At 34.0% G+C, this 24,879-nt stretch overlaps 3 protein-coding genes and 1 pseudogene across 3 annotated transcripts; 2 read left to right on the plus strand and 2 right to left on the minus strand.

The window, feature by feature from the left end:
* Positions 1-824: 824 nt before the first annotated feature.
* LOC132164638 (RNA-directed DNA methylation 4-like) lies at positions 825-1,904 on the minus strand. The gene is made up of 3 exons (XM_059575180.1): positions 1,724-1,904; positions 1,539-1,619; positions 825-1,231 (listed from the first exon to the last, which is right to left on the minus strand). The coding sequence occupies exons 1-3, from the start codon at positions 1,833-1,835 to the stop codon at positions 1,110-1,112; spliced, it is 315 nt and encodes a 104-aa protein (XP_059431163.1). The 5' UTR covers positions 1,836-1,904; the 3' UTR covers positions 825-1,109.
* A 1,974-nt stretch (positions 1,905-3,878) lies between these two features.
* Positions 3,879-5,432, minus strand: LOC132163187 (uncharacterized; annotated as a pseudogene).
* Positions 5,433-6,705: 1,273 nt separating this feature from the next.
* On the plus strand, positions 6,706-9,413 carry LOC132164102 (protein NUCLEAR FUSION DEFECTIVE 4). Its single transcript, XM_059574521.1, has 2 exons — positions 6,706-8,154; positions 8,791-9,413. Exons 1-2 carry the CDS (start codon positions 6,995-6,997, stop codon positions 9,209-9,211), a joined length of 1,581 nt encoding a protein of 526 aa, XP_059430504.1. The 5' UTR covers positions 6,706-6,994; the 3' UTR covers positions 9,212-9,413.
* A 12,051-nt stretch (positions 9,414-21,464) lies between these two features.
* Positions 21,465-22,750, plus strand: LOC132164431 (uncharacterized). Its single transcript, XM_059574944.1, has 4 exons — positions 21,465-21,589; positions 21,901-22,014; positions 22,135-22,308; positions 22,446-22,750. The coding sequence occupies exons 1-4, from the start codon at positions 21,512-21,514 to the stop codon at positions 22,548-22,550; spliced, it is 471 nt and encodes a 156-aa protein (XP_059430927.1). The 5' UTR covers positions 21,465-21,511; the 3' UTR covers positions 22,551-22,750.
* The last annotated feature ends 2,129 nt before the right edge of the window (positions 22,751-24,879 follow it).

Below are 24,879 nucleotides of genomic sequence, written 5' to 3' on the forward strand. Positions count from 1 at the left end.
GAATGTGAGCTTTTCTAGAGAAGCGCATGATTGGGAGGTGGAGGTGTTGGCTTCTTTTTTCCAGGTGTTACATGCTGCTCAAGTGAGGCGAGGGTGTGAAGATAGGTTGTGGTGGAATTCTTCCAAAAGAGGCCGATTCGAGGTCAAGCTCCTGTACGCCGCCTTGGCGAGTCCTGTTGGGGGAGGATTTCCGTGGAAGAGTGTGTGGCGTACCCAAGCTCCTCTGAGGGCGAGTTTTTTTGTGTGGTCGGCGGCTTTGGGAAAAATTTTGACCTTGGACAATCTTAGAAAGCGACGGGTGATTGTGACAAATAGGTGTTGTATGTGCAAGAAGTCCGAGGAGACGGTGGATCATCTTCTCCTTCATTGCGAGGTAGCTTATACTTTGTGGAGCACCTTTTTCGGTCGGTTTGGGTTGTCTTGGGTGATGCCGAAGAGGGTTTTGGATTTTCTCGCTTGTTGGTGGTCTTCGGGGAGGAGGGAGAGTGCCGCGGTGTGGAAAATGGTGCCTACGTGCTTTTTTTGGTGTCTATGGAGGGAAAGGAATAATAGGTGCTTTGAGGATGTGGAGGGGACTTGGGAAGACATTTTAGCCTCTTGCTTCCAAACTTTGTACCTTTGGACCGTTGCGCATGTCTCTCCTGTTTCGATTAGTTATGATGATTTTCTTCTTCGTTTTTCTCCTTCTAGTTAGGTGATCCTATTGTATACTCCCAGTGTACCTTGGGGCGCCTATACGCTTTTTAATAAAACTTCTTATTACTTATCAAAAAAAAAAAAAAAATGTAAAATTTCTTTTCTACTATTCAATATTTATTCTCCAACAAACTCAAGTCCTTTGCTGAACAAAAGGTTTATGAACCCAATTGTTTCACATTCTCAGCAAGAAGACAAGAATAACAAATATAACCTCAGATTTCCACTGAAACAGACACTAATCATCATTCCTTTCAGCATAGAAGCACTCATCGATAGCTTCAAAGTCTCATCAAGACAAGACATCAAAAGAAAACCCCATATACAAAACTTGAACAAAATCAAACTATGATGATGAAACCATGACAACTTCATTTCAGCTTACGCTGATTAACAAAAGTAAATAAAACCCATCATTTAGTTAAGACACAAACTGCCGTACTGACCACAAATGACTGGACAACATCAATGGCCGTCTCAGAGCTTCTTACTGTCTCCACATGCTGTACCAAAACCTTCTTAGTCTTGAATTCCTCTAACACACAAAAAAAATAAAAAATAAACAAACTCAAATTTTCCCCATAAATAAATATATAAAAGAATTAAGAAAAATGGATGACTGTAAAATTAATTTGATTAGGATTGCCAAATTCTAATTCTCCTCATAAGTTCCAAATAGTGTAGTTTTTACAATCCGTTAGGAACCACTGCTTCAAAATAGTTTATTAAATACTCAATTCGACAATAACAATGCACTAAGCAAATCCCTAGTTTTCGTTATCCCAAACAAAAATCAAGTCCAAGGAATCGAAATGCGAGTGGAAAACGACTAAAGTAAATACCTTTCCTAGATGAATCAGAGATTGATAAATTCTCAAAATCTAACAACGGACGCTTCAGCGGTCTCTCACTGATTTCAAGCCCTAGATTACACAAAGCATCCACATATATAAGCCCAAGTTTCAATTTTTATGAACCAAATTTGAAGGGATTGGAATTGAGAAATCGAAGGGAAACCCTAACTCACATAAAGCGTCGAGACGAGACTGAGAGGCTTTGCGCTTAACCCTGACGACCACCGGCTTGTCGTCGTCTGCGGATTTTGGCGGAGAACAAGAGCTTTCGCCGACGGTCGTCATGTTTAGAGAGCTGCACTTCAGAGGTCTGCAACGAGGTAGAGTGCTTGGAGCTCTGGAGCGAAGGACACGTCACACAACGTTCTAAAAAATTCCTCTAAACAAACGGTCGCAAATATATACAAGGGGTTCGTGATCGCGTGAAATAGTTTATTGCACACGATGGAATACCTTCAATCTGGGCCATTGATTTTAAAATAAACGGCTGATAAAGAGCAGCATATTGAAGAGACAAAAAAGGGGTGGCGTGCAAGTCACCTGAGGATCAAATGGGTGGTTTGGCCTTTCCAAAGGCCACATTGGGAGGCCATAAGAGGTGGTCAAGTCACCGGCCGCATGATTACTTCAGCCATTCAGCCAATTTGAGGGTGGTTCGTATCAAGGGGTGAATCGACCATCCCACTGTCTTTGAGATAGTTAAACCATTTTTTTTTTGTCACAAAAGTAATTCTACCCCAAAAGAGTATCTTGAGAATTCTTAAGGAATGTGGTATCCTAACCAATAAATTGTTTAAATAATAGTAATGTTATATATATATATCACATCTATTTTACAATATTGATGTGTTCGTCCTAGCTTTCAATCAATTGGTGATTATTATTTTTTTAACAATGACATGTTGGAAAGGTTAGTGAGGATTACCCGATCAACATTGTGATATAACTATAAAATAAAAATGAAGTTTCTAGCATTACTCCTCGTCTCAAATATTTGTCGCCTTAACAACCTAAAATGTTACCTCTATAATTATCCTTTATAAGAAAACAAATATTTATAACAAAAATAATTTGTGACCTTAGGAGTCCACTAGCCATTACATTCCTAAAATGGTTGGCCCTCCCTTGGTCTAATTTATATCTTTCTGGCTCTAGAGGGGCCGTTCCTGGAATGCTTACCGATGCTTGGTCGGTTTCAATATGGCCCATCAAGACATTGAATTCAAGATTGTATTGACTAGAATTGAAATACCTGCAAAAAAAAAAAAAAAAAAAAAGTAAACAAATAAATAAATCCTCTTCTAATTTTCATTGTACCCTGGATGGCTTTTGTTTTGCTTCGTGTTAAGTGAAAATGCTGGGTTTAGCAGGTGAGATTTAGCGGGCGGAATCAATTGTGCATCAATTTATTAGGGTCGATCTGCACGCTAGAATTGGACTGAAGCTGAAATTACCGACTTCAAATAGCAAAGGAATTATTTCTCTTAATGTTACCTATCTAGAAAGTAAAGCAAAGTTAAAGACATGAAAATTATTATTTTTCTTTCTTTCTTTCTTTCTTTCTTATAAGATCGATAATTATGAAACGAAAATGTGATTTATAACATTAGTCTAATTATATCATCATCACGTGATTAGTTTGGCGAACTACCCAATGTCTACACCAAATATCACGGCCATTTGCAAATGTCAAAACCACAAAGTAAGGCATTTAATGAAAGCAATGTCTATGACTCTACTATGAAGGAATTGTACGAGTCTAGGAGAAATAAGGGTTCCCATTATATATAGATAGTACCTTGTTCATGGAAGTACCTACTAGTTCGGTGTTTAATACATAATCTTAAGAATATTTACTCTGATTCTTCTTTTATCTTTCTTCATCTTTTTTGTTTTTGAAAAAAAAAAATAAATAAAAAAATCAGCTATTGAATTCGTAGGATTCATACATTCACTTAAGTGAGTCATACAAATTAATGGTCGATATTAGGGGGGGAAAAAAAGGTACAGAATTATCTAAATCTATTGGGTAAGTTAGAAACAACCCTTGTCAGGAATACCAGTTTGAACATTATTTGTTTCATTAAATAGTTAAGATTTAAAGTTCTTTTGTACTTCAACATTGTCTACTTAAAAACTAGCAAAAATTTAAGAATAAAATTAAGGGTTAATAACTTTTTTTAGTATCTCAGTTTTCACTTTTTTATTTTTTTTTTCTCCTAAGTTAAAAAATAGGACAAATCTAGTACCCAACCTATAGAAAAAGACAAAATCAATACCTCTGTTAGTTATGTCAGTCCCAATTAACGAAATATACACATGCCACTCTCATAATACACCAAGTGTCCTAAATTTTATGGGATAGTTTCCATCTGCTGTACGGTGCAGAGGGAAGTGAAGCAGTAGAACTGGACCAGACCCCTATGAATGCTATTCTCTCTCCAACCAAATTTATGGTCTATCTCCCTGCCACCCTCATTCATTGCTTCTGTTGGGCCTTCAGTTCCCATTTGCAAATCTACACACTCTCCCTCCACTACTTTCTCAACACCAAACCGTAGTTCATTGTCCCCACAAAGCAAAGCCACAGCATTGAGCGAGACGAAGCTGATGTTACTAATCTCAAAGGCACCACAACACGCCGAATCCAGTCCTGGGAAATTGCCAGCGACCCACTTAACCATTTTCACATTCAACCCTCTACAATCTCCGACGTCCCTGTCACCGAGAATGACATGAAAAGGAAGACCCAGAAACGGCCCTAACAGTCCCTGAAACTGGTGGACCACAGAAACCCATTTCCCTCTTGTTAACTCTGAACCTCTAGCCGAAACATCTCCCAAAACTAGCAGCATATCAGGCCTAACACTTTCGAACGATTTCTGGTGAACATATTAGCAAATTTCAGAAATCAATACATCAATTTCAAAGAAGAAAAATCAACATGGAAAGCTTGGAACTGGTCTTTGAAAGTACCCGAAAGAACTTAGACATGTAATAGTGTCTAAAATAAAAATAAATTCTTGGCGGCTCGTGTTTTTTTTTAAAAAAAAATTAATTATTTTTACTTTTTAGGACACGTATATTATGGGAGTGACACGTGAAAATTTCATTAAGGAGGACTGACGGAACTAATTAACGAAAATATTAATTTTGTCTTTTCTCATAGGTTCGGTATTAGATTTGTCCCGTTTTAAAACTTACGGGGAAAAAAATAAAAAAGTAAAAACTGAGGTACCAAAAAAGTTATTAACCCTAAAATTAAATCCAATGTGAAGCTAATATCTAAAAGTAGATAAAGACAACCTTAGTCTATGTTTAAGGCCTGGGCTTACCCAAGGCCGGCTCAATGGCTAGGCCATTGAGGCGGTCGCTTAGGCAGTTAGGCCCCCAGTTATGAAGGCTCAAAAATTTTTTTAATAAAGCCCAAAAAAAATTTTAATTTTATTTTAACTTAAGGCATAATTTTTTTTTTTTTTTTTTTTTTAAATAAGGCCCAAAATTTTTTCTCATAAAAAGTTTAGGCCTCTAAAAGAAAGCCTCAGTATAATAAGGCCATTGTAAAATAAGATTAATTAACCCGAAAAAACAAATATGCCACATCAATTTTTTTGGGCAACTAGTTAAAAGTTAAACTTAAAAGTCATGAAACAACAATGAGAATGAAAATAATAATAATATTATAAGAATATAATAATATTATTAAAATAAATATTATTTAATTAATATTTAAATATTAAAAAAATAAGGCCCAACTTCAAAATTTCGCCTAAAGCCCCCAAAATACATTGAGCCGGCCCTGGGCTTACCATCCTCAATGGATACCTCAATCGGTTGGAGATTATGCCTCACGAATCTCCCTCTCCCTTCTTGTGCAAACATGTTAAAAAAAAAAAAAAGGCGGCCGGGCTTACCAAGTAGCATACGTACATGGTACACTAGAATACTCATACGAAAATATTAAAAGTAAAAAGTTTTTCTAAATGAGAAATGCTACTCAACAATTACAAGTATTTATCTCTAAACATTCTTATTTACGTGGCACATTCACATCGATAAGAAAACAAAAGAAGAAAACAACAAAGAAAGTACTAGAAGATAAATACCTAAGAATCTTAAGTAACATTTCAGATGCATGTATACATGAATTTCAATTTTAAGGTCAAATTGTTAGATCTCATTTCAAAGTGGACCCATTGTGCCGATATCTCAGAACTACCTTACTGGTGACTGCCCTATGCATTGTATCATGGATGATGTCAATTAAAATAAAGCAGAGTCTCTTTCTATCTCATACCCAAATATTAAAGCAATTACATCATCAAAGAGATGGCACTTTCCTTATTTCAGATGAACATATCAAAGAAATAATGGTAAAGTATGGAAACAATAAACAAGTCCAAAAAAAATTTAATTTGATTCCTTTCTGTTCTGATATTTTTTTCACTGTATACAGGGGTAAGCTTTAAATATCCCATTTTACAAGCAAGACAAACCCTGAGCTTGTCATAATCAACTTATAAATTCAATTAAATCCTCAACCTTTACATAAATTGTTTTAATTTAGTCTATAAAATTATCATACATGTCTTTTAAGTTATAGCATGCAATCGAAAAACACATTTAAAAAAATAAAAAATAAAATTAAAAAGGGTAGGCGGGATAGACTATAGTAACACCTTCATTAGGCGTGGTCCCAGTCGATTGAGCTACCTGTTGGAGACGATTCTATATGATTTTTAAAATCACTAATAGATTAAAATTCGATAATGATTATTTCAAATTTAATGCTAATTTTAAAAGTCACATTAAATTTGGAAAGATTCGAGGAAGACAAGTACTCCCTTACAGATTCAAGGAATTTAATGATGAAACATGGTTTATTAAATTCTTTGAGGGATAGCTTCTTCATTAAAGGCTGAAAACATGACTTATTTTAAACGCTTAGATGAAATGAACAACTAAGATTTATGAATTTAAGAATTTCAAATTTTAAAAAAATTTTAGGAGATCTCAATTCCTTCCTTCTAGCATTACTCATTTTTTACGACAATTAAACAAAATCCATTCTAATTTATTGAGTTTGGCCTCACTCTAAATCCCAGTACTACCCTCTACTCTCTATTATCTTCCTTTTCCAAACCCTCACATTGATATGCTCTAATAACTCACTCACACCCACACAAAAATACCATTAATGGCGAAGGTGGTGGTAGACAAGAGACCACATTTTAACGTGCGCAGCCACACCGAGGATCGTGTCATTCTCTTCGCCAGCACCGATCCGAATCCGTTTCACACACACCCCCACCCTCACCCTCACCCTCACCCTCACCTCCATGCATGTCCCTTTCACAATTTGCTAACAATCAGGCGCCCAACCGACCCTTATAAATTCTCAGCGGTGAGCGTGGCTCAAACCATTTCCCTCCTCCCCACCCACCATGTCTTCATCAAGATCTCTTCAATGGCTAAGCCTTGTGGGAATCATATGGCTCCAATCCATAAACGGAACGAACACAAACTTTCCCGCTTATTCTTCCCAGCTCAAGCACCTCCTTTCCATCTCCCAACTGCAACTCAACAACCTCGCCTTCGCCTCCGACGCCGGAAAACTCCTAGGTTGGTTTTCCGGCGTCGCCGCCGTTTACCTACCCCTTTGGCTAGTTCTCCTCATAGGCTCTTCTCTCAGTTTGCTTGGTTACGGCTTGCAATATCTTTTTGTAACAAACCAAATCTCTTCTCTCTCATATGGCCATATTTTTTTCCTCACTGTTATAGCAGGAAACAGTATTTGTTGGATCAACACCGTCTCTTACGCTGTTGCCATACGAAACTTCCCGTCCGATCGCCAGGTTGTCGTGGGGTTAACAACTAGCTACATAGGATTAAGTGCAAAGGTTTACACAGATATTGTAGATGCTGTTTTTCCTCCTTCACCCCATGAAAGAGCTAAAGCCTATCTTCTTCTCAACTCTCTTTTACCTGTTATAATTTGTGCAATAGTTGCACCCCTCGTCAGAGAAGTTGATGTTGGAAGGCCTAGAGACATGAAAATTGGGTTCATTGCAATGTTTGTGATAACAATGGCTACTGGGGTCTACGCTGTAATCAGTAGTTTGGCGTCGATTTCAGGTAAATTATCGTCATGGAGTCATGTCATTGGTATTGGCGTGTTCTTATTGGCTCCATTAGTTATTCCGGTTGCAGAAAAAATCATGGAATTGGTAAGAAAATATTGGTATATAAGTACAGAAAGAAAAGTGTATCATTTTACTATAGATGAGAGTGAAGGTAGTAGTACTGTAGTAGAGAGAATGGAGAATGGAGTGAAAGAGAGAGAGGAAGCTGGTGAAGTTTGTGATGAGGTTGGTATTATTAAAGAGGAGATTGGAGTGAAGGTGATGGTAAAGAGACTGGATTTCTGGTTATATTTTTTTGTGTATTTGTTTGGTGCGACACTTGGCATAGTGTTTTTGAATAACTTGGGACAGATAGCTGAATCTCGTGGGTATTCAGGAACATCTTCTTTGGTCTCTTTGTCTTCTTCATTTGGGTTCTTTGGACGTCTCATGCCTTCCCTATTGGACTACTACTTCTCAAGGTAACTATCTCTTTTTCATCTCTATCAAATTTACTCATTAATTAGGGGGCATTTGTTGGTGCATGCATTACCTAATCTATTTAATGCAAATAATGTGCATATATAAATGTGTTGGTTGATATAAATTCTAGTGTAAACTAGCTTACTTGAATGACCTTTTTATCTGCCCCAATTTTGGGTAATATGGGCAGAGAGACCCTAAAGGTAGAGGAATTAGGATCTCTCAAATTTAAATAAATTTGAGACTATCTAGTTAGTTATAGTGTAAATATATTTTTGTTAAAAGTGAAAAGACAAAAATACATCTCCACTATAACTGTAAATGAACTGGAAAGGATCTTGTTCCAAGGTCGAAGTGCTTGGACTGCATGTCCGGTGGGCCCTGTACTCTGGGTTGTTTGGGCAACTTAGAACCTGAGATCTCCTTTGATAACATTTTTTTATTTCTCTTTTCAAAACAAAAACATTAATAGTCCAAAACACCAAATTAACATTTAAAAACTACTTTTATATTTATGTCCCATCGGAAGATGTTTTTCAAACAAAAAACATCTAAAAAAAAACATTAACAAACAGAGCCAATAACATTTATATATGTACAAGATTGTAATTTTGAGTTTGGTTTGAATTGTCCAGGACCAAGCACGTGATTTCAAGACCAGCTTCAATTGTGGCATTAATGGGTCCAACAGCAGGAGCATTCTTCTTCCTTGTCAACAAAGCCAACCTTTCCCTCAACATCAGTACTGCCGTCATAGGAGTGTGTAGCGGGGCAATTACTTCCATAGCTGTATCCACAACCACCGAGTTGTTTGGGACAAAAAATTTCTCCATAAATCATAATGTTGTGGTTGCAAATATCCCAATAGGATCCTTTGTTTTTGGCTACCTGGCAGCTCTTCTTTATCACAAGGAAGGAAATGGAGATGGCAAGTGCATGGGGATGGAATGCTACAGGGAGACCTTCATCATCTGGGGTTCATTTTGTTTTTTTGGAACTTTTTTAGCTTTAGCTCTCTATGTTAGAACTAGAAAGCTTTATTTGCGAAAAGTATAAGATAATATATATATAATCCATATATAATTCCAATGACATATACTAATTCTAGCCATATAATTGAAGAAAAACAATGATTTAATTAACTCTAAAGGCTATAGGCATCAGTGTATAGGACAAGTGTACGTTGGATTATGCTCATGGTGATCAGTAAATGCTTTTACTTTTATTAATTAATAGAGTTTTTATTGCCATTCATTTTTCTATCGAGTATGATTTTTCTTTTTCTTTTTTCTTTTTTATTTTTTATATTTTTTATAATTGATTATTTAAATTGCAATTCGAGCAATTTTACATAAAGAGAGCAAGTGCGATTATCCCACGTATCCTGAAATGTTTGAAGTGTATATATGATATAGCTTTTTTGTTTGAAACAAGGGAATCACATACTTGCTTTGTTGAAGGTAAATTGGTTACGGAATTTTTACTAAGAATATATTAATATACATAATTGAACACAACTCTAACTCAAAAATTTAAGCTAATGGGCTAAGGAATATAAAAGAAAATAATGTTTAATATACCTAAGTGGACCTTAACCCATTAGCTTAGGCTTTTGGACTAAAGTTGTGTTTAACTATGTATATTAATGTACTTTGGGTAAAAATTTTATAATCGCTTTATCTCCCAACAAATGGTATCGGAGCCATGCTTACTTTCCTGGGACGGATGTCTGGACGCGTCGGGTTTAGAGTTATGTCTTCATTCGTAACTCTTGACGTGAGACACTCTTGGAAATGTAAAAGGACTTACAAGCGAGGGAGAGTTGGGTCAATGTGAAGAGGCTCACAAGTGAGAGGGAGATTGTTATGAATACACTTGTGAGTGTTGTGTCCCACATTGAAAAAATATAAAAGAAAATAGTACTTAATATATTTAAGTGGACTTTAGCCCATTAACTTAAGCTTTTAAGTTAGAATTGTGTTCAATTATGTATATTATGTATAGTTTGACAATGTTGTGAAAATCGTTGTCATGTATTAGGTGTCATGGTTGTTTTCACTTTTCGCCGAACATAATTTGACATCATTCTGATGTAAAATTGACATCATTCTGGTCTAAAAATGCAGTATCATACATTCATACTATCATTGGTGAATTGCCCATTGCCTTTTTTTTATGGTTATCCTCTACTGCCCATTGCCCGTTTGTATGGGAAACTATTGACTTGAAAGAGAATGATGATGCTGACATGACATGACATTCACGCATCGCCGTATTCCTCATACAATCATGATATACGATAAGGACAACAATGGTTTTTTTTTTTTTTTTTTTCAATGGAGCTCGTATGCAATAAGGATTTTCTAACTATTTTCTTTTCAAATTGTTCTTGACGAGAATCTTAGCCACGAGGTTTATTTGTCTAAATAAATAGTTCAACAGTTTAAATTTTATACTTATTACCTCGTCATGATTCATACACGAAAACAAATTACCACAAACGAGCCACTTATTAATTAATTAATAATCAAGTTGGGGGAAATGATGGTGCAGCTGGAAGTTATGTTTATTAGAGCATAAAATTAGATGGATGGATGTATAGAAAGCAAGTAGCTATAAAGTTATCTTGATGTAAGGATGATGAGTGGGTTGGATCATGCTTAATTAATACATGTTACCATCAAACTAAAAATATCCGGCTTCGATTCTGTGCTCCTCCAGCCTACAGGTGTTCGGCTTAAACAAGTCTCATCACCTTTTAATTAATTACCCTTGTGCTGTGTGCCTGTGTCTTCCACGAATCCTTCCCAGTTGCCTACCATCGCCTTCGAGTTTTCTACTCTCATTATTATATAATTATATATAGAAGTCTAATATAAAGGAGGATAACGATTCTAAATAAGATAAGAGCTGCTTGTATGTATCCTAAAAAAAAATATCTCTTTGTTTTATTTTATTTTCACAAAATTTAATGATTTAAGCATAAGAGGTTCTTCCGCCGGCCGCCAGATGAATAATTCTATATGTCACTCTTTTGAATTTCTTGTGTCACTTCATGAATGAGATAACTTTTAAAATTATCTCAATAATAATCAATTACAAGTATAATGATGATTGAAGAAACAACATCATTTTTTAGAGTGACACAAAAATGACTTCTGACATTACTTCCATCGGATAGCTCCACTCTAGTGATTTTCACAAAATTTAAAGAAATTTTTGAAGGATTTGATGTGGATGCATGATTAATGCCCTTAGAGTGTGATTAATGCCCTTAGAGTGTTAGCATCCTGTCCTTCAAAATTTTCTTCAAATTTTGAAGAAAACCCTCAATTTTTTTCTCAACATTCCACTGTTTTCTCCTTCTGAAAAATGTTAATTTTTATTACAATATCCTTTTTTTTTTTGTCTTTTTTTAAAAAAATCTCTTTGACGAATCGGATGCAAATTCTCTTCTTGGTTAGATATAAATGTGCATGTCACCATCTTCATATATGAAAGTTACTTTAGCTGTTATCTGCTTCTTTTATTTATTTATTTATTTTTAGTTATTATTTAAGGTATTTATTTTATGACATAGTTTTCTTTTAAATTGAGTTGGAGGAACTTTCTTCAATTCAGTCTATAAAAATGACATGAGTCATTTGAACATGTGAGATGCACATATTTTTTTAATAGCAAAAACAAAGTTAGAATAAATAATATTAAAAATTCATGTACATCTCACATATTATTAAAAAAAAAATACATATCATTTTTATAGACTGAATTGAAAGAAGTTCCTTCGACCCATTTAAAGAAAACTCTGTCGTCCACTCAATTTTGGTTACTTGTGATTTGTGAAAGGAGTGTTCAAGGCCCCAATTGCATGGTAATTGCTAACCATGAGTTTCACTTCTAATGAATCAACACGTGGGGCCAGGCAGACTTAAATGCACAAATCTTTAGCTAAAAAAATACCACTTTTGACTAATTGTTCCAAGTTTTAATTAATGCTCTCCCTAATTGCATGGTAATTGCTAACCACGAGTTTCACTTGTAATGAATCAACACGTGGGGCGGCCAGGTGCAGACTTAAATGCACAAATCTTTGGACCTTTAGCTAAAAAATACCAGTTTTGACTAATTGTTCCAAGTTTTAGCAGTTGATGATGTTGATCATCTTTCGTTTCGTGTTGGCAAAAGACAAGAATAAAACTATAAAAGTCCACCCTCCTTTCCTTTCAATACCCTTTAACCGTGTACGTGGTAATGACGTAATAATATATACATATTATTAAATATTTAAAAAATAATAATATAAACCATAAAACAAGTCTTCTCCATTTCACTTTGTAAAGAGCTAGACTCCTTGTCCTGTTATCCATATTCATGAGAGTTTGGAGGGAAATGATGAGAAACGTAGAGAGAAAGCCCAACTCAACAAAGCCCAACTCAAAGCCCAACTCAACTTTCTGCTTTCACAATTACACGAGTGCAAACTGTTACAATGGTAATGGCCCAAAAAACGGTGGGCTGGAAATAAGCCCAATACATTTTATGTGGAGCCAATAAAAATAAAGTGAAAAAATGTTCTCTTTGGGCGCGCGGGGGGGTGGGGGGGTGTGGGAGGTGTGTGCGGTGGGGGTGGTGGTAAGTGAACAATTATATAAAAAGAAGAAAACTACACAACCATAAGGACATTATCTAAAACAATATACAAAACAAAACGTTTAAGATGGGAGGAAGAGTAGAAAGAGCTAGCCTCAGAACCAACACGAGAAACAAAAATCTAAAAGAGGCTACCTTAATTTGCAACCAACGATAATTCTGAAAAGGAGTATTAATTAATTTGACCCTAACCCATGTTTAAATATAAATTAAATATTTAATTTTATTCTTTTCTACTAACTTAATCTCTTTGACTAAGTGATACTTTGACATCGTATTATATATCGTGGTCATGAATTTGAACATGATTTCGTTCCTCCTTAAACCAAAATTAAAATTTTGCCATGACGGAAAACAGGAACAAAACGCGTAGTTGTGGCTTGTAGTGCAATGTGGTGCCTTGATAGTGTATTTGATAGTGTATTTGGCACTTAACACGAAGCATCGGAGAAATTTTGGACAGCTATGAATATGCAATCAAGTATCAGCCTTAGGGAGCAAATAGTATACACTGACTAAATAGAATTAGGAAATCACAAATATCATCTTTTAAGGAAAGTGACTCAGAATCAGCCTTGAAGCATTCTTCCAAAATTAATTAGGAACTTTACACCAACAATTAAAAAGAAAAAAAAAAGAAAGATCTGACATCAGATGATGAGCAAGAAAAATATATATATAATTTGAAAGGAAAGCTGTGGGTAGACATTAATTACAAGTGATTAATTGTAAGACTATTTAGAATTATGATTCAAAAAAAAAAAAAAAAAAAAAAAAAAGACGACTATTTAGAATTAGTACGTGAAAATGACTTTCGAGTTCAACGTGAGATGGGTGCATAGAGTCAATGTTAACGTACTCGAGATCCAAATCCCTCTCTGTGCGTAGTTCTGTTGAAGGTTTGGTATAACGTACATGATTAGAAATGTTGAGAGTATTAAGAGCTCGTTTAGAAGTGTAATTTTAATAAGTGTAATTTTAGTAAAACATATTAAAATCACATAGGATTTTTTCACGATTTTAAAATTTGCGTTTTTTTAAATCGTAATTCCAAACTCTCCAAAATTGTGATTTGGTTTAAAAACGCAAATTATTTCTTTTACCGAGAGACCCTTACTAAGCTGACGTGTAACTTATTTATTGGTATCCGTTACATTTTTCGTAATTAATTGTTTTATTCATCTCCAATAAATGAGTTATACATCAGTTTGGTAAGATACTCTTAGTAAAAGATTTGCTACCTCTAACATTTCTCTAACATGATATGCCTTTGATGCTTATCTTTTGTTTTTTGACATGTCCGCACAAGAGAAGGAGGATGATTCAAACTAGTGACCTCCGCTTTATTATCCTTTGATGCTTATCTTTGTTGAAGGAAGTTAATTTTTATATGGCCGGACTAGCAATGAGCTACTTGCAAAATAAAGAATATATATCATCAATGGGTCTATCGGTTTTTAGGGGGCAGAAGATCTAATACTTAAATTAGCATAATTTTTTTTGGGTAAAATAAAGTAATAAAGCAGGGTTTTTTGAGAGATTCCCATTTTACCTTGCAGTGAAAAGGATGGAATCTGAACTGGAGTGTGTGGTATACCTGAATCCAAAAACCTTGGGATGCGTATCCCTCTTCATGAGAGATTCAGATGGATACAATTTGAGTGGAATTTCTCGAGTGGACACATGGTGAATTTTATTTTCCAAGATTGGCATGGATCTGTATAGTCTATAGGTAGGTTACTGGTGAAACTTCTTCTTGTCTTTGAAGCTTATCTTTTCCCTATAAATTCTTCGGATGCCTCTCTCTCTCTCTCTCTCTATGTATGTGTGTTCACTATATCTACAGCCGCCCTATGTCATCATATTCTTTTTCTTTGTTTTTTTACTATATATCCATCCATTAATTTGCATAAGAAAGTATTTTAAGTAAGCTGATAATTTTTGATACAATTCACAAATTCAATATGAAATTGAAGGCCAGTTAAGGTTGAAGAGTTTGATTTGTTTAATTAAATAAGTTGGATTAGGGTTGACATATCTCTTATACTTATACCTCGACATTATACATGTGACATAATGGAACATTTTTAACATAACTCTTGAACTCAATATAAAAATAGAGGGTTAAAGGTTGAGATGTCTAATCCGTTTAATTAAACAAGTCAGGTTATAGTTAATTTATATAGTCTTATAAATATTCCTTGGCACAACCCGAACCCGACAAGTGAATACAAATTGTCATCCGTAATTTTAAGGATTCGGCTTATGTCGAGTTATAAAAAAAGTTATTATATATTTTTTGTGAACAATTTGGACGACCAAAATTCAGCTGGGAAAATAAACAGCTAGCTCTTGTGCACTTTGCAACAACTTCAGCTAATTCAGGGGCGGAGCCACGCTATCGCTTGGGGACTTCAGAATTTCTAAAATTCACGAAATTCCTTAACATTTAAGGACGGATTTTAGCAAAACATATAGATGACCACCCCACAAGTTTACTTAATTTTGGAATAAACCCCATAAATCTGAATGCCTTCAATCTCCTCCCTAATTAATAAATCCAATGGTAAAATCTTGGCTGCGAGTTTTGTTTTAAGTGAACATTAACTGAGAAAAATATACTGTTATTATACATAGTGATCGAGATCTCATGAAGACAAGGGCTTGGTTGTTTTCTTCAAGCATTAATTATTCACACATGTACACCTTTTTAAATGAATAAAATCACATTATCACCGCACTTTTATTTCACTTTTCTAATGCGACACTACTAATCATCCCTTAATTTTTTTTAATAAATGGTTAATTTGTAGTGCTACATCAGAAAAAAAAAAAAAAAAGTGATAAAAGTGTTGTGTATAGCATTTTTTTTATTTTAATTAGTTAATTATCGAAGTTGAAGCTTAGAAAGGAAATCACTCTGTATGAGTTTTGCACTAGCTCATTTGTCTGGTATTATATTGTATAGTACAATAATGAAAATGCTTGACTGATTTGAGGCCCCATCAGTGTCGTGCCTGGGAATAAAATCATACATGCAGCAGTGGCCTGAAACAGTAACGGTTAATACCTATCCATCGCAGTTCACGTGCTTTTCTTTATTTTGTACAAATGTGGTGAATATGGTACTTTCACCCAGACTTCCAAGTAACATCATCAATCCTTCGGATTTATACATAGAATGTAATGACAAAGATGAAAAGGTTGTCCAAAGAGACCAACTTTAATTTCCATATATTTTATGTTGGAATGATGGAATCTCTCTTGATATATTAATTTGTTTGCATCATATATATGTCTGAATCCTCTACGTACATTATATTTCCTTATTTGCTATGTTTTAATTCCTTAATTAGATTACATTTTCCTTATTTATTTATGATGCTGGACCTAATTAAGCCTATAAGATCAGTTCAGAAAAGGATCAAATTCTTGCCGTTTATTATGATAGAAATTTAGCTTTTAGTTAGCAGTGCCGAGTTTTGATATAAATTTAATCAGTTAACTAATATTTTAACTGGGTTCTCTCACATGCAAAGCCATACAACATGAGAAATATTTTAACTGATTTAAATATGGTATAAATTGTAGAATCAAAATTCAAACTCGAAACCCGGAAAATAGTAGCATGCATGTGTTAAGGATGGGAAGGGACAAGTAGGGAGCAGGGAAAATGTTGATGGGACATCGTAGGCATCCAATCTCCAACAGGCATATGGTTTGGCTGCAACGCTTAATGAGCACTCATGTGAACGGATGGCTTCCTGATTTGTCCATGTTGAATGCAGACAAGTTTCAAGGCAAGCCCACTAGCTAGTCTCATTGTCATTTGGACTACCAATGTCACTAGTTAATCAAAACCCTACAAAAGATAACCTGTTCGAATATGCTATGGGTGATTGCACAAACTTTTTTATTACTATAGTCACAATTAATATTATATCTAATTAACTACGTAATATTTCCTTCCACAAGACAGATATTACTTTATTCAAGCTGAAAATATAAGTTGCTGGATTGAAAAATAAGATGGGGTTAGCTAGTTAATTAAGAGAGTGGGCAGGAAACAATTTTTTTTTTTTTTTTTTTTTTTTTTTTTTTTTCAGTAAGGTAAGATATTTTATAAATCAACAAAAACCAAACAAAAGCAATGGAAAATATACTCCAAAAAATAAAAAAAATACATACAACTCTTCACATTCTCAAGTGGGTGATGAGGATATTGATTCCTGACACCAAGTCAACATCAAAACAGACTATAATTAAGCAAGTACTATAGATCCGAACCTACATATATTCTTCGAGATATCCCAAGATCTCTGAAGTCATATGTACGTTCTCTAGATGAAGTGTAAGATGATCATGTTGGGTATTACACCCAATTACTCTAATCCAATACATGTCACGACTCAAAAAAAGTGTTGATGATCACATCTAGTACTTATTATCCATTGGTATGCATATAACGGAGCAATCAGCCCCCTTCAACATCTCTCATAACGCCCAAAAGGACTAGTTGAAATTATAAGTGGAGCGTTCTAAAATTACTTATAAAGATTAATTTCTTTCACTTAGCGAAAACTTAATGTGGGATTTAACACCTATTTAACACATGCACAAACTATCATCTAAACGTGGGACTAACTATTTAGGGTGTTATAATCTTCTCTACTTAAATTCTTGACATCCTCGGTGCAATAGTTATTATTATATGATGTTATTAAGTTGGTTCTAATACTATTTGTCACGAGCTAGCGAAATAGCTAGGAGTGATCAAATTCCCAACTACCCAACTTAATTACTGATCCATTACGTACCAACCAAAATTAGGTTGAAGTTATAGTTATAAGAGCTCATTGTAAATCACTTATATAAAGCTAATTTTACCGAATAAATAACAAACGTGCACGTGGGACATAACAATTAACATCCATGCAAAACCTTCACAAACTACCCACACAATGTGGGGATTCACTTTTTAGGAATAATGATATACATCACTCTTCATCACCCCAAAATCTATATGGCACGGTCCTCCTACAAAAATCAATTTTCATGCACCAATTAAATGGTATGGAACCACGCCATATAGGCTTTGGAGGATAAAGGGGGGAGGGGAATTGATCTGCTGATACATAACAATATTACTCAATTTTCTAGCTAGGGTGTTAATTACAATCTCCTTCTATTACTAGGTTGAGTGTGATATCAATTTTTAGCTACATTTGTGCTATTATCCTAAAAGAATAGTCAAAATTATAATTAGAGCTCCATGAAGTTATTTATAAAGCTCAAATTCACTAACAAAAAACCATGAGGAACTTAGCACAATTTGTCCACCCAAAGTGAGATTAACTTTCTGGGATGCCATAATACATAATGTCATGATGAAATACATTAGAAACATACTGGCCCATAAAATGAAAAAAAAAAAGAAAAAAAAGAAGAATGAATTCAAAGAAACTAATTATAGTACTGTTTGAATAATGCATGATTGTTTCCCCACACACAGTCGCAGTGAGGTTCTGTGTTGATTTAGATAGAGTTGTGTACACAGATTTACAAAGGAAAGATACAACGAGTCAATGCAGCAATTTAAAGGAAAGAATACAAAGATAATCCAATAATTGTTTCTCCATTATTTATGCAGATTCCTTTGTATATATGGCTGCATGAGAATCCCGTACGTACGTGCCTGCTGGTGATTAGCCACATATTCTGGTGTATCTTCAACAGAAACAAAAAGCCAATGAAATGTATTCTCCCATAAGAGGATTCATGTTATAGCCGAAAGTTTATGGTATAAGCTTAAGGGCAAAGTACCTATAGAATTGCTTTTCAGGTATAGTATAATTAGAAATTAACAAAATTAGGATATATATATATATATATCACAGATTCATTTTTCGATGGATTATGTGGACAATAATATTTAACCCCACAACAGTATATCTTGTTCATGCATGCTACTATAAGCCAAATGGCTTAAAATTCAAGTACATCAATAATGTGGGGATTTTTGTTGGCCCTGGCCCCTGACGTACGTACAAATACAATTACATTCATGCTGTGAATCTGCTTCTCTGCTGAGGATATTTTACCTGCAGCCAGCTGTGCAGAGCTGTTATTTGCTTAATTTGGCCGCATTCAAGCTTATATATATATGTTTCAAAGGTTGTGCTGTGTAACTAATTAACCTCAAACCAGGCATAAGTACTTGTCTTTAATGCCAACATATAGGAAAGGAAACAATAAGATCAGGCTCAAAGTTTTTAAAACAAAAGCATTCAAAAAATTTCATATTTTATATTTAATGTCTCTTTCATAATTCTTATCGACCCATAACCCTAGTCGGTTTATAACTGTAAGTACTATGCATTAAATTCATCGTTTTCTATCGGTTTAAACGGTAGTCTATTCTCTCAGCAGCTTGGAGAACTTTTTTGTTTTGTTTTTTTAATCTCAATGCATGTCCTGTGGGGGGTGTGAGAAAGACCATACAAAAAGAAACGACACAAATCTGAAAAGTTTTTGCAGTATTGATTTTGAGGAATAAAAAGCGTTAGCAATAATTGCAAATTATTTAAATGGAAAATAGAAGCAAAGTGGCTGTTTCTGGGGTAGATAGGAAACCAAGGGTGGAGAGAGAGAGAGAGAGAGAGGGTTATAATTCCTTCCCGTGAGGAAGGCTTGGAAGCATTCTAAAAAAAACAGCGACTGATAATCCTTTGACGCTTCCTTTGCTACTTTCGATGGTGTCCCAATCACGAGTAGATTCCCTCCCCTCACGTTAACCCCACCATCACCCTCACTCTCCCATGCAAAATGTCTGTTTCATATATATTTATATTTATTTATTTATTTATCTTTCAATTTCTATAATTTCTCTTTCATATTCAGTGGTCTTTCCATCTCTATCATGCATTATTCTGTACTCTTATGACATTGAGGTACAAACAGATAGGTCCCATGAGAAGCAGATTGAGATGAAAACTCACACTAGCTAGCTAGGATCCTCGATCTCTTATGTACTCTGCAACGACATAATTCATATTAGCAATATTTCAATCATATAATTTTATGTGTGGCCATGGTTTTTGCACTTAGAACGAGATTGATATCATAATTCAGATTTGATTCCACTCCCACGCCATTGCCTGCATTGCATTGAGAACACGATATATTCTTTCCATTTCACTTATTAAATAAAGAATAAGTCATTTCATGGTCGGAATTTAACGTTATTACATGTATCTAACGGTTTAAATTAACAATGTGACATCATTTAAATTTTTTGAGTACACCATTAAATATATGCATCAATTTTAAATTTTGGCTATTTTGTTGAGCTAGATGTGAGTACGTGCTTGGTTAATGCAAATTTTACTCTTAAGATAGTAAACAAACAGAGTTGTTTATAAAGAATTCACGCTCGACTTAATTAAATAAATTAACTTCACTTGGGTGCAAATAAATCAAGAATAAACATGAATGTAAGCTCATTTATTGAACAAGCCAAATTTGTACTCGACTCGACCTTGATTATATAAAGTCGTTTAACTTCATTTTTTATTATTTCTATATATAGTATTTTTTTAACTTTGTAATTAATGAGAATATTTATAGCTTAATCCTTATGATTATGAATCTTGATATAAATGTATGTGTGTGTATACATACATACATACATACAGTATGAAATATATTTATATAAACTCAAAATTGGATTATTTAAGATTGTAGCAGGCCATATATACAATATAATATAAATAGTCTATTTTATGATATAAAAAATTATTTAAAATTCATTACAAATATATAGTTAGTGAAGTGTCAATTTTAATTTATAAGTTCATAAAAATTGATTAATATTATTAACTCAACCGATATAGTCTTAAAAATAATTAGATAAATAAAGCTTATTATGGATTTACAAAAACAAAAATACATATGAATAGTGATACTATTAACTTTATATGAGAATAACTTAGTTAAGCATCTCATGAACAAATTCAAGTCTATTCAAAATAAATGAACGAAACTTAATTAAACATAATATAGCTAGTGAAAAGCTCAAGCTTGACTCATATTAAAATAAAATAAAATGAACAGTATTTGAACTTTTAATACTCATTTTGACTGGACTCAATTACAACCTTAAGAAAATGATATTTGCCCTTTCAATTTTAATTAATAAAAATAGCAATATAGTGGATCGGGTCTCTTTAATTGGTCCCCTCATATATAATATGTTTGTGCAATTCTCTTGTTGGTTAATTAATGTCAATAAAGAAAATATTGAAGAATCTTTGAATGTAATTTTAACCTTCAATAACCAGTGGAAAACAAGATGCCCGCGGCTAACATGCATGGTCATGGTGATGATGATGATGATGGGTTTCAGATGGTTGAATAAAAAATTTCAGATTGAAATTCTTCCTTTCATTTAGGTCGATCTACTGTACGTGTTGGATGACGGGACGGCTGCAACTTGCCAGAAAGCAAATTCATTAATATTAAAAATTATTTCCTTTGAGTAAGTTTGAAACGAAAAAGGCATATTAGTAATTTTAGGAATTGAATCCCATAATGCTCCTTTGTTGTTGCGACAACACCGAGTTCGATCTCATCCCTATTTAAACAGCTATATATGTCAGGCCACCTAATAATATTCACAGAGAGAGAGAGAGAGAAAGAGAAAGAGTCATGGTTTCTAGGAAGCACAAGAGAGCAGCCATTTATAAGAAGCTGGAATTGCTTCGTTCCCTCACTAACTCTCATGGGGTAATTCTCTAATAATATTGTCTGAAAGATATATATGTTCATCATTCTATCTTCTCCTCAGTGGAGAATTATTTGGAACAAATTAATTTATCATTGTCCTGATCACAGATTCACAGTCATCATCCTCGCTGGCTCTTTCTTTTTCTCTTTAAACCCTTAGTTTTTTTTTTTTTTTTTTTTCCTGAGCTTAAACCCTTATCTTTAATTAACTCTGATAGTAATCATTCATATTCTTGAATTATCTGTGGCATCTCCTTTTTCTTAAATGAAACTTGAATCCCTTTTCTAACGAGGTGTCTCTATGTGTGCAGCACGGTAAAACCTCGATCATATTAGATGCAGCAAAGTACATAGAAGATCTAAAGCGAAAGATAGACGTAATGAATCATGATATTGCCTCCGATGTCCAAGCTCCGTTGCCTCTGGTAGAATATTCTGAGACAACTAGCTAATTTCACGGGATATTGTTGGTTAGCCATATATATATATATATACACACACACACATATGTATCTTAATAAATAATATCTCTATATATATTTCAGCGGCTTAGAGTAGAAGCCCAAGAAAAGGGTTTTCTGATTGAGGTGCTGGCTGAAAGGAGCTGTTGTGGGTTGCTTGTTTTCATATTGGAAGCCTTTGAAGAGCTGGGACTTGATGTTCGCCAAGCTAGGGTTTCTTGCGCAGACAGATTCCATTTAGAAGCCATCGGAGTCAGAGTAAGAGTTGAAAGAATTGATCATAATTAACACACGCACGTCCATACTCACATCTCTCTCTCTCTCTCTCTCTCTCTCTCTCAGCATGTGGTTTCATGCATTTGAACATGAATTTGATGATGATGATGATGTTCCAGGAAAAGCATGGAGGTGATGACGATGATGAGATTGATGCTAAAGTGGTGAAAGAAGTGGTTCTGCAAGCTATTCAAAACTGGAGTGAGATTAGCGAGCAAAAATAGTAGTAAATTAAGCGAGATCGATCTTCTTAATATGTTGATAGATCAGTTTGGGTGGTAGATGATGATCATCAAGTTCTGTAGCGTAGGGTTATTATTTTGCTTGCATATGCTTCTCGTGAGCTGTTGCTGATTGCCAATGATCGATATATCCAGAGAAATCCAAACGTACGGCAGACATACAATGTCGATCATATTGTCAACATGTGAGTTAATTTGTTTTCACGTGCCATGACAACCAACAGCATGAACAAATTAAGGTTAAAAAATAAAAAATAAAAAAATGGTGGTTACTCTACCGGCCTTTTTCTGATTTCTTTAATGATCAATTGTCCCAAAAACTTAAGTTTATACGGTTGTGGTCGTCGGACGTTTTTGATCAAACCATGACGGAAGCACTGGAATGCTCGATCGGTGCAAATTCTACTTGAATGTGTGTCTAGACTACATGGTACTATAGAAATGAATGTTTTTGTATTTGTCGATTAGATGTTAGCATGATTCACTATCAATTAATTGAAGGTTAAAATTTGGGGTTTGAACTACAACTTAAAAGATAATTGGAGTAATTTAGAATATGTTAAAATATTAATTAAATTATTAAATTATTTTTAATTTTTTATCAGCTTAAACTTTTGAAATAAATATTGATGATTTAATAGAGTGAGATGTCATTTGGTTGGATCGTTGGAGAGTTGTTATTTTGGTGGTCTTATTTCACAAATAATTAAGATGCATATATGGTTTACATGATCTTTAGGTCTAGGCATATTTGAATAGCATTTAAACAAGTGCATAAAGATAATTCAAGATCAAGTTCCAGAATGCCTTGATTGTAGTCACGATCGCAAGATCGTTCGAACATATCAATGCTCAAAACTTTAAAATTTCGAGTTCCAAAAAGACTCGATTACAAGGCAATTGTACCTCGTTCAAACAAAGTTAAATCACATTTTTTCACAGTAAGTCTCAATTGCTACCATTTTTTAATCTCGTTCGAACGTGATAACCATAAATCCAAACAGAAACCCTCTATTGCAACCTTGTTTTAACCTCATTGAACACTATTATATATGTGATCTTTGAGAAACCTGAGTTTATGTTCGAACAAGACTCACTCTCGTTCGAATATGACAACCTCATCCTGTTTTATTTGTAATTAACTTGACCTTTAAAACATCAATTTTCTCCCCTATTTATATAGGCTTCATAAGCCACGATTTTCATTAGACCTAGAAACCGTAGTTTTTTGTTCTTGGAGAGAGACTTGTTCTCCCTATGTTCCCATTAATATTCAATTCTCTCCTTGATTTTCATTCAACCACACAAAATAACTTTCAACCACAGGAGTTTCGGGTTGCAAAGGAGACTTTGTAGAAGAAAAGGCTAGAGTTTTGGAACTACTCCAATTTTTAAAAGGTTTCACTTCGTCACCAAAATTATCGTGTCTAATTTATATATTGCTTTCCTTAATTTTGGTGATCGTAAATCTGGTTTGGAAATTTTATTTAGCTGTGATCGTTTGCAAACACCTATTCACACCAGGTGTTGAATATTGGGTCATAATGTATTTTTCATGTTTAAAATCGTTTCACATAAAGAAATAAAAAATAAATAAAACATTGGATAAGAATTAAGAAATAACAGATATTCATTTTCTTCAACAAGAAAAATGGAAAATGGAACTAATTTCTGGTTTATTTTTCCTTCTTCATTATTAGATGTAGTAGGTTTATTAAGGTGAGCTCTTCATGTCCTTACACTACCTTGTTTCCATGAACGAATGAAAGTAAGAATAAAACTTAATGAGTGCTTCTTCAAATATGTTTCCAATGAAACTTCCTAGATCTTAATAAGGGTTCGTTTGGGATTGCGGTTTTAATAAGTATGACTTAAAAAATTACATTTTTAAAAATTGCATATTCGAAATCGCTACTTTTTAAAATTGCAAAGGCGTTTGGTAAAATATGTGAAAAAAATAATTTTTTATCTAATATTTGTTATGTGAAATCATGATTTTGATTTAAATTCACATTTTTTTTTTCAAATAAACACTCCATAGCCTGCTTAAAGAAATCACAGATTTATTTTTTTTATTTTTTATTTTTTTTATTTTTATTTTTATTTTAGATTAAATGCTTTTTAAATCACAATGCCAAATACTTTATGTTCTGCGATATCTTTTAAAAACGTAAATTATTCTTACAAAATCGTAATTCCAAAAACACCCTACGTATACTATTTATATTCATTACCGCTCACATCCCCCTCTGCCTATTTTCGCAAAAGTTTAATCTAAAACGATATAGTTTATGGTTATCTTATTAAATAC

The sequence above is a fragment of the Corylus avellana genome, chromosome ca10, assembly GCF_901000735.1.
Source record: "Corylus avellana chromosome ca10, CavTom2PMs-1.0".
In the NCBI taxonomy this organism is placed as follows: Eukaryota; Viridiplantae; Streptophyta; class Magnoliopsida; order Fagales; family Betulaceae; genus Corylus; species Corylus avellana.